This window comes from Argentina silus (genome assembly GCF_951799395.1).
Source record: "Argentina silus genome assembly, chromosome: 2".
NCBI lineage: Eukaryota > Metazoa > Chordata > Actinopteri > Argentiniformes > Argentinidae > Argentina > Argentina silus.
Genome location: NC_139656.1, coordinates 19578940 through 19589959, shown reverse-complemented (window position 1 = coordinate 19589959; position 11020 = coordinate 19578940). Strand labels below are relative to the sequence as shown.

Genomic DNA, 11020 nt, shown 5'->3' with positions numbered 1-11020 from the left:
TGTCAGTATATCAATCCCAACTCATCCAAACATGCGCAACAATCTAGCAGGCGCCTATGTCAACGCGAGGTTTTGTCCCGATTCCGAGAATGACACAAGAGGTCCCCTCCTTTATGTACCCAGCGAAAATGTTGCCTATCACCTCTTAAACGAGCAATTCTGGTGACTTTTGACGGGAGAAAAACATAGTGGTTAGTGCGAGTGAAAAGCGTAGAATCCAACAGCAGTCACACCAGTAGCCTAGATGACGCACATATACTTCCACATATTGTCACACATTGTGTTCGTTAGCTTGAATGATCTCACGCGTGACGTCGTCGGCTTCCGGTACGTACAAATATCAAAAATGTCATGGACACGTGGCTAAAGCTATAGACACGGAATAAGGAGTTTATTAACCGTTAGTCTGCATCCATAGTCTTGGCAAGCTAGTCTGCGTCTATTAAAAAAAAAACTTTATAGAGGAAGGTCCTCTAGGCACCTGTAACAATGAAGAGCATTAGAAAATCCCCCAGGAGTCCAGCAGGTGGTGGTACAGCCTTCCTAACAGCAGACGTATAGTATGCTGAATTCCAAATCAACCCCTACTCCATACTCTCTAGAGGAGACACTTGTTTAGTTATGAATACAATTTGATAGGCATAAGATGGTGACAATTTTACATAGCCTATCATAAGGTAAGGTTGGCTACCATCTTGCTGATAGTGTCTCAGGCACTGTCAGGTCACAGAGCTGAATAAGGTTTTGTCTACCTCATAGAAAGTATATACACTCACCGAGGACTTTATTAGGAACACTATAATAATACAGGGTAGGGCCTCCCTTTGCTCTCATTACAGCCTCAATTCTTTGTGGCATTGATTCCACAAGATGTTGGAAACATTTCTTTGAGATTCTGGTCCATGATGACATGATTGCATCACACAATTCCTGCAGATCTTTCAGGTGCACTTTCAAGCTGTGAATCTCCCGTTCTACCACATCTCAAAGGTGTTTTATTGGATTCAGATCGGGTGACTGGGAAGTCCACTGAAGAACATGAACTCATTGTCATGCTCATGAAACCAGTTTGAGACGACTTTTGCTTTGTGACCTGGTGCATTATCATGCTGGAAGTAGCCATTAGAAGATGGGTAAATTGTGGCCATGAAGGGATGCACATGGTCAGCAACAATACTCAAATAGGCTGTGGCATTCAAGCGATGATTGATTGGTATTATCGGGCCCAAAGTGTGCCAAGAAAACATTCCCCACACCATTACACCACAGCCACCATGAGAAGGTGTATAGGTGTTTCTAATAAAGTGCTCAGTGAGTGTATATTTATTCTGCTATCTACCTCATGTTACTGTTAATACATATATATACTGCTAGACTGCATTACCTATACAGTTCATATGCTGCTACACTGTTCATACTGTAACTTATTTACTCTGCTATAATGCTAATGCTACTCATATACTGCTTACACTGCACTACTTATATTATACTGCACTACTTACTGCTCATATATTGCACTACCTGTAAATACTGTTCATTGCACTTTCTGCTATTTTGCACTTCTGGTTAGACGCTAACTGCATTTCGTTGTCTCTGTACTTGTACTCTGCACAATGACAATAAAGTTGAATCTAATCTAATCTAATCTAATCTATATGGATTTCTAGGGTTTTCTTCACATTTTCACTTAATGAACCCAATGTGTAACACAATGTGTAAAGACAGTCATGGATCATGTGTCATCTTCTGAAAACCATCTGTTACTCTTTAGGGACCTCGAACAAGATGTGTCAACAGTGTTCATCATGTAATTTGTTCATACAGTAACTTTAAACATATTCAATATAGACAGCTGTAGTTTTGCCTACGCATACTGTATGGCCAAACCATCTTTAAACTGTATCCACAACCATAATAAGACTTTCAGCAAGCCCACAACATTTCTTCTGAAATAAAAATGTTCTAGTTATATGTTGTCCTCAGGGGTCAAATCGTACCTGAAATAAAGATCCTCTGACTGGTTAGAACATCACATAATTTGGGTTAAAATATGTTATATACTAACCTAGAGGCAATCTCCATCTATGAATCAATCCTTTGGGATACATTGACAAGGGAAATAATTAAACCTCTAAAAGACCAAATCCCTTAGTATAGAGAGATATTTCTATAGAATAGAAGGCAATGATAACGTATCTTATTGGGTTCCTCACTCCAGCTCACACAGTTCAGCACTGCCCCCAAAACCATCAATCTCAATCCTAGGGTAGAGGGTCTGGACTCTGTGGAGGTGCAATAACACACACAAGGGTGTGCTATATCGTTGATATAGGAACGGCTGTGATGCGGTCATAGGCACAAGGCGCAGCCGAGTACAAATATACAAACAAACAGAGGGATCATCATATAAACAGACAGAGGGACGGAACTGATATCAGCATATTTACTGTATATGCCTGTAATAGTAACCCAGGGTTCTATTCTTTAGAAATAGAACGTCCACCAGCACAGCTATACCCAGGATTTTCCCACTGGTAATAATTGAATTTCAGTTACTGTGAGGATAAAATCATTAAATCATTGAACAAGTTTGAAAGAAAAGTGAAAGGGTATAAAATACTAACTAGGTTGCAGAAATATTCTGCTTCCACTGGGACTTTTCTCAGTTACCACTCCAAACTGCTGCCATTGCCCCATATTAAAAATGGATGAGTTATACGCTTTCCTCCCACTGTAACAGAATGCTTTTCCAATGTTGTTCCTTTTTGGTCCTTTAAAAACCATCTCCAATTCCTAGAGAGATGTCTCTTCAGTACCTTTCACCGAAATAGCAAGCTGTTCCAAACTTACACTGTAACTGATCCTTACAGCCAGGATGAAGTCATCTACCCATGTAATACTTCATTATTTTTGTGTTCTCCTGGAGGGTTGCTTAGAATGTGTTAAGGGTCGTCAAAGTCAGGATAGCCCTGAAAAGGTCAAGAGGTATCATCTGACCCCCCGCCGTCAGCAGTTACATCATCAATTAAGGCAAGTTAGACAGTTCTAGTGTCAGCTATACATGCCAAAACCACAACACCCCCTCAAGCATGTTTCACAGATGAGGAGGTATTCTGCAAATAATTTTTTCTCCAAACTTTCTTCTTGCAATCACTCTGGTACATGATAATATTCATCTTATCCGTCCACAAGATCTTTTTCCAGACCTCTGCAGGCTTCTATAGGTGATTTTCAGCCAACTGTAACCTGACCATCATTTTTGAGGATAACTAGTGATTTGAACCTTGCAGTGAAGCCTCTATAGTTCGGCTGGTGACGTATTCTGCGGATGGTAGTCTCTCACACATTCATGCCTACCTCCTGGAGAGTGTTCCTGATCTGTGGGATATTTATTTTTTCTTAATGATGCTGAGCATTCTTCAGTCATCCACTGTAGATTGCGATTGCTGAGCTCACCAGTGCTTTCTGTCTTTTTAATGATGAACTGTTGTTTTTGGTAAGTCTAAGGTTTTGGCTATGTTTCTGATTTATTTTTCTGATATATCAGCCTCATAATTGCTTCCTTGACTTTTATTGATGTCTCTCTGGTCCTCCTCTCTGGTTGACAGACACCAATAGCCGACTCCAAAGGCAAACGCGAAGCCTAGAATCAATACTAGACAGTGAAACCAATATGTACACAAATACTATCAAATAAAAGCTGATCATCTATACATTTACCTCATAGTAACTGTTTGATTTAAAATCATTGTACATTATCAGCATCCTAAGCTTGAGTGACAGTTGACAGGGTCCCAATGCCTCCTACCCCTGTAGCAACCAATAACTTCCATGAGCTATGCTTAAGATGGCTGTATCATGTTAATAGAATCAAATAATAAAAGTAACCTGTAATGGCCTCTGATGGCAACTTGGTTTTGCAGCACAACACATTAAAATGCATAAACTTAAAAGAAAACACCCAAACGCACATACACACACACACACACGCACACGCACACGCACACGCACACACACAAACAACATACAGGGGGATCAGATGTACACCCCATAAAAATAAAATGTAGGCATGACCTCTCTATGAATCATATTTCTATGTCACACACCCACTCCAAGGCGTGTACCTGTATTGTGCTCCTATCCCATTTTTCCTCAATGTCTGACGGCATTATAAGAATTACTACCACTCAGACCACTCAGCAAGCTCCACTAGATAAACAGAGCATTAGCCAAACTATTATTCAATTTAATCAATATTGTGTTAATGAATCAACAGGACAGAGAGCTCCAATAGCCCCAGTAGTGAGTCACAAAGGACAAAGCACTGAGCAGTGCATGGCCTAATGTGCACTTTTCTTATTAGAATGGAGATAAACATCTCCACCTCCACCTCCAGACTGTTCTGTGTACGTACGAGAGGAATACACACACACACGTGGGGTTTTCATTAAAGATCTCTACAGGGTCGTTTTCTTACAGGAAATTACAGGCTAGGTCATTCAGCCATGCTGATCCACCCACTGTTGGAGAACCATAGAAAGCAGATCCAAACCCGGGGGAGGAGGGGCTTTTATTCTTCTGACTCAAAATAACATCTGACTGTTTCAGTAGTGTAAATATGACACTCTCTAACCCTGTCAAAAGGAGAGGGTACAGCTGAGTCAGAACCCAGTGAATCAAACTTGTTTCATAGAGCTTCAGCTGAGACCAAAGCAGGCCCTAGAAACAAAGGAAGGTTGGACTAGGTTGGCCTGATCACTAACAATGACAAGACAGCCTAAAGGGATGAGGTAAGGGTCCTGGCAGACTGGTGCCAGGATAATAATCTCTCCCTCAACATCAGCAAAACGAAGGAGCTGATCGTGGACTTCAGGAGGAAGCCGGGGGTGGGTGGCACCACATCGGTGGGGCTGCAGTGGAGAGAGTCAGCAGCTTCAACTGTCTCAACTGTCACTACCTCTGCCCCCCCCCCCCCCCCCCCCCCCCCGCTCGTCTGTCACTACCTCAGCGCATTGTTGAGGAGCTAGCTGGCCCTAAGCCTTTCATTGCATCGTCTATGACTGCATTCTATGCATATCATGAATAAACTTTTATTTCATTTAAAACTGGAAACAGGAAACTAACTTTTCCTTTTGTATTGAAAAGTATGTTATATATATACAGTAGATGGGAGACATATGATATCATGACAGCAGGCATAAGCAGACCTCCCTGTCTCCTCTCCCTCTTCTGCACTGAAATGAAAGAACTGGGTATAGGTCAGGGCAAATTCTAGGTCAGGGCATGTTCTTAGTAGGGTACTTGTACTGAGTTTTGAGATCAGTTGATCTCAAAATGAAGCAAGGAGATGGATCTGTTTTAGACTATGGAGATTAACCCATTGATGCTCCGGCATGCTCCCCCTTGGCTCCATGATACCTTTCAGGATAAAGGGTTATTGCTTCAGCCCCCTGGCCCTCAGACCTCTTCTCTGTGCATGGTTGTTTCCTTCAATCTGTCTGTGAGATACACTTGGGGTGCATCTTAATAGTCTAAAGTGGATTTCTCTCCTCTCTTTCCCTTCATCTGCCCTGATTTGAAAACACAGGATAGGTGAAAACAATATGGCCACTGAGGCTTATCAGGGGATTTAAATTCCCCTGTCCGGTTGTGCAGTGCAGATTACTTTACATAAAGACCAACAGGTGGCGGCAACACACTATATACTACTCTCAATTTACATCTTGGAGGTGAGATCATCATCATTCATTGCAATGGATTTCATTTATGGTCTTTCCTGGCTGGCACGTCTATCCCCGTAGCTTGATAAATGGAGGTCCAGTTTAAATAAATTATTTTTCTAATGGCTGTGGTGAATAGCTTGCCTGACTTGGTCTGGCTTCAGCTAGGCTAGTGAATAGCGTATGTGTCACTTAAATATCTGGACTAAAATGCTCGACCAACAACCGTGTCAGTTGAAAATAACCTCAATATACCTGCCCATTTGCTGAAGATAATCTATCACTTCTTAGACTAGAAGCTGCTGTCCGTGTCATAGTAATTTCTCAAAGAGTGGCCTATTCACAAAGGCTTGACTGACGCTGTCTAGACTCTAGAAATATGGAGACATCTGTACTGGACAAATTGAACCTTTATGCGCCATGCAGCAAGCAACCATAGTGGTTCCAAAACCCAATGCCTTTATGCGCAAGAAATACAGGATATCCACTATTTACACAAATATGTGTCGTCTAGGCTAATCAATTGGTCAGTCAACTAAAATAAAGGAAATGGATGCTACCCCTTCAATAGATCTAGAGATCTTGACAAGCGCTTCAGTCAATCAGGCAACATAATTGCCGGGTAAAAGCATATGGCTACATCAGTGTTGGAATTGCGGACAGGGGGAATCCCTCAACTGCCCGCGCAACATTTTGAATCACGTCTCTCACGAGCGAGCGGTCCTCTTCCCTCCCTGTCCTCCCTTCCCAGCATGTTGTCACGAGTTACTATAATAAGAGCAGACGTGATTCTCCGAGGCAAAACCTGCCTCGCGGTGACGTCACTCATCAGGCTGCTAGATAAATATGGGGATCCGCGCCATTCACTGGATCAAACCGAAACTTCCCTTCATTGAATGACAACGGTAACGAAAGGATCTATCAGAAGCGGATTGCCTGGTTCAGGATTTTTGGCATCGGAAGGAATACATAAGACGCACATCAAATGTAGGTTTACTCTTGGAATTCAATCATTTTGCAGTTGTGATGATACACTTCTCATATTCTACTTGTTTTAAGTAGTTTTTTCTCGATGTTTGAAATTAACTTTAGCTTGTTGGAAATGTACATTGCTCATAAGGAAATTATCTGCTTTCTTTAGTGTAGCCCACAGAAATGCGTAGCCTATAGCCTATACGACAAAAAGGTTAATACGTAATTAGCCTACTATTAGCCAATATCAGTGTCATTATTAGGCCTATTATATTGAAAGAATAGTACTACCGATAAAAGTTAAAGAACCGAGACTATTAGAGAAATTCATCTCACAAATAGCCTACTTTTCTGCGTAACAGAATCTTAATAAAGAGCGCATCTCATTCACAGATACCTGAAAGTTATCACCATGACTTTGAACAAAGGAGACAAATTGCGGAACATGGACAAAAGGAGAGGGAGCATGCCGTTTCCCATGCACTTGCAGAACCTGCACAGAAGAAGTATGCCAGTGGACGACCGCGAGCTGCGCGCCACTATGCCCCCGGGGCAAACGGGCGAGCTGTCCACCCTTATGCGCTGTACGTCCTACACCCCCGGCGAGCCACACCGAGACAGCTGCGTGTCTGACTCGTCCGACTCCGTCATCTCCTCCGGCAGCGACTCCGAAGGGCAGGTGCACAAGGTGGTTATCCTGGGCGAGCACGGCGTGGGCAAGTCTAGCCTAGCTCGGATTTTCGGCGGAGTCGAAGACGGTCATGACTGCGAGGAAGCAGGTAAGCGAAGATCATGATTGATGATAACGACGCAGATGATGGTGATGATGATAATGATGATGAGTAGGAGTCATATAAATTAAGAAAGCGATTGCTTTGTTCACTGCACCCCATTAGAGCGAATTCACAAAGGCTCTTAACACATTGGTTTTACTGAGGAAATTTGCACACAACAGAGAATAATTCCTATTTCCATCCAATTGGTAAGGCACTATCCATATCCCAGTATTGTTGACAATACTGCTGACATGCAACCATAGAGATAATGGATGAGGGTTATGAAAAGTCAATGTCTGAGGGAGACAGTAAGAGGGATACACAAACATCATCCCTGGAAAAATGAGTCATGTGGATACATGTTCATTGAGAGTTCATAAACTGAACTAATAAAGGCACAGGGTCAGCTCCTGGACCCAGATTAAGCATAGTCTTGGACTACAATACTCAATGGGGGGTCTCCATTCAATTTTAGGCTTAATCCAAGACACCAGCCCATAATGTGTAGGATAGTATCAGTGGGCCAGTGGCATTGGGTCATATAACATACAGTATTGATCATGGGGTATTTACTAAATAGTATCTATGTCTGATTTTGTTTCAGGAAACACGTACGACAGATCTATCGTAGTGGACGAGGACGAGGCGTCCATCTTGTTGTATGATATTTGGGAACAGGTGAGCACATGGCATCTGATGAAAAGGCGCATTCAGTTACTGTACATTGAATCAGGACTTGGTTACATAGGCCTAATACATTGTAACCTCGCCTGGCTCCAGATCTATATGTGTGCTTTAGCTAACAGCCCTCCGTGAGACTCGCATGATACAGAGTTGATAGACTATATCGTGTTTAATGTTACCTGCTACACCAGCGCTTGCGTAACTCGAAGATATTAAGATTTGACAGGACTCTCAACATAAAACAACAAGTTCAATGTTAGGGATCGATACATTTAAATTCCATGCAGAAACAGACCGACAGGGCTATTATATTCTGCATCCACTCGCGCAACTGTTCGCGTTTCTGGTGTAGCAGGATACATTACTGCACTGGCAGGTACATTAACATTTGTCCGCATCCGCATCTCGGTGTAGCACGTACGCAACTCTTACAGCATGATTAGCTATTGCCGTTGTCTTGCCATAGCTAAGCTGTAAATAAATGTCTTGCTCTCATCCTACAGGACAACAGTCAGTGGCTGAAGGATCAGTGCATGCGTATGGGGGATGCCTACATCATTGTTTACTCCGTGACAGACAAGTCCAGCTTCGAGAAAGCGTCAGAACTGCGGATCCAGCTGCGCCGAGCTCGGCAGTCTGAGAACATTCCCATCATCCTTGTGGGCAACAAGAGTGACCTGGTGCGATCCAGAGAGGTCTCAGTGGATGGTGAGTGTCTAGTATCTCTTCTCTATTCTAGAGGCATCTGCTCACTTACAAGAAAGGCTTAAATGAACCCTTCTGCACAGTGGAACCACATAGGTTCTATCTACGTTGAACCCTCTCTAGCTTGAAAATTGACCCTTTTAGGAACCCTTAATTTTTTAAGTCGGTATCTGTGTAGAACTAATGACTTAAGATGACTGCTTCAGTGAAAGCTTGATTTGAGTGGCTAAGTAAACAAGGCCTTAGCCCTCCCCTCTAGGGCTTTCAGTCACCCAAAGGAATACTAAATGATGATGGTAATTTCCTCTCTTCCCTTACAGAGGGAAGTGCCTGTGCGGTGGTGTTCGACTGCAAATTCATTGAGACTTCGGCCTCACTACACCACAATGTGCAGGAACTGTTCGAGGGCATTGTACGGCAGATACGCCTGCGCAAGGACAGTAAGGAGGAAAATGCCCGCCGCATGGCCAACTGCAAGCGGCGTGAGAGCATTGGAAAGAAGGCTAAGCGATTCCTCGGTCGCATGGTGGCCCGGAAGAACAAGAAGATGGCCTTCAGGCAGAAGTCCAAGTCCTGCCACGACCTCTCTGTCCTCTGAGAAATGATCTGGAGTAGACTTTCGTTTTCTCTTTGGCCTCGAAGACCAAACGCTGTGTGTTTTTGACACTAACCCCAAGGACTGATAGAGTTGTACAGAAATATATTTTATTTTGTAAAAAGATAAAAGAGGATTTTAATAAACACAACAAGTGTTTATTGACAAGTTAATGTTGATGATCTGCATGAGGCTTTGAGAAGTTGGTTTCATAATAATTTGTTTTGCCTTAAATGTATAGCTGTTGATACTTTCTGTGTATGTGTAATTAATCCACAAAGGCTTGTTATTTTTAACAATGAGTTGTAAGATTGCCTTGAGAGCGGGAGACAGTGAGTTTGTTTTTACAGCCTCTTTGGAGGTATGGTTGTATATAGCCCTGATGATGAAACCGAAATATGTTTGACTGTCTTGAGAAGCAATGTTAATGCAAGGACTATGAGTGATTACACTGCAATCTGTCACCTGGAGTCATATTTACTTGAAACTGAGTACGCAGGTTCGTACTTTGGCCAAGACACTGATGAGAGTTAGAGGTAATGTGGGTTAGAGTGTTGAGAAACATGTGCTATTGTATTGTCCTTACCTTCAATCCAGACGTGAATGAATGAGGAAAGCAATAAATTATGTTTGTCTTGTGAATTTAACATTGTTTAAATAGGTTGATTTGCACTTCAATTTAATATTCAATAATTTTGTTATATGTTTACATTTACATTTTTCAATAAAACATGACATCCAACTATCTCTTGGCTTTCCTTACCTGGACCAACATTTTAACACATAAACAATAGAACAAATACATTTCACATTGAAATAGCACTTGACAAATAGCACTTACTGTAGTAATGACAGAACACAAGAGCAGCATTACTTTACTTGTACATGATTTGAAGCTGTACATCATTGGTTTATAAAGTAAAAAAAAAAACAGCCATAAACAATCAAGTGTTATTTTTCTGGATAACTGGAAACCGCTTTAGACTCTCATTGAGTTATTTAGGAGTCATCATCAAGGGGTATATTGCATTACTTTTAACTAAGTAAATATTGAAAAAAAAAACATATTGTTGGCAATGCCTTTAAAAGCAGCTACAGTATCAGTGTTTTTGTCACCAACAAAATGTAAACAATGGGGAAAGTGCATTTTAAAGTTATGGAAGATTTGCCTCTAGGGCTGCTCTTGAGCAAAAAGGGGTACCCTAAATAGCCAGAAATAATGTCTGACCTCATTGGACAAAAAGGGGTACACACCCCTAAGCCCATGACCATACACTTATTATGCCCAAATTTGTAATCCTAAAACGAAGGATTGTGTGGTTTCATGAGGAAAACATTATTATTATTGTATCATATGTTCACCATAATCAACACTCAAACAAAAACATTGAGATATTAGAAAAAATTAGCAAATGAACTTCCATTGTGTAACATGCAAATACTGTAGCACTAGATTTCTATGGCCTATCTCTTGTGCTCAAGGAATTATATTCTATAAGAACAGAATTCTCTTTTCTAATGATTTTAACTGATTTCAAGCTTTACATTATTTGTTTTTGGTTTTGTTA

General features: G+C 41.6%; 1 protein-coding gene across 1 annotated transcript; it reads left to right on the top strand.

Annotated features, from left to right (window-relative positions):
- Window positions 1-6607: 6607 nt before the first annotated feature.
- rrad (Ras-related associated with diabetes) lies at window positions 6608-10188 on the top strand. Its single transcript, XM_083695219.1, has 5 exons — window positions 6608-6707; window positions 7086-7471; window positions 8073-8146; window positions 8656-8860; window positions 9178-10188. Exons 2-5 carry the CDS (start codon window positions 7105-7107, stop codon window positions 9453-9455), a joined length of 924 nt encoding a protein of 307 aa, XP_083551345.1. The 5' UTR covers window positions 6608-6707; window positions 7086-7104; the 3' UTR covers window positions 9456-10188.
- Window positions 10189-11020: the final 832 nt, after the last annotated feature.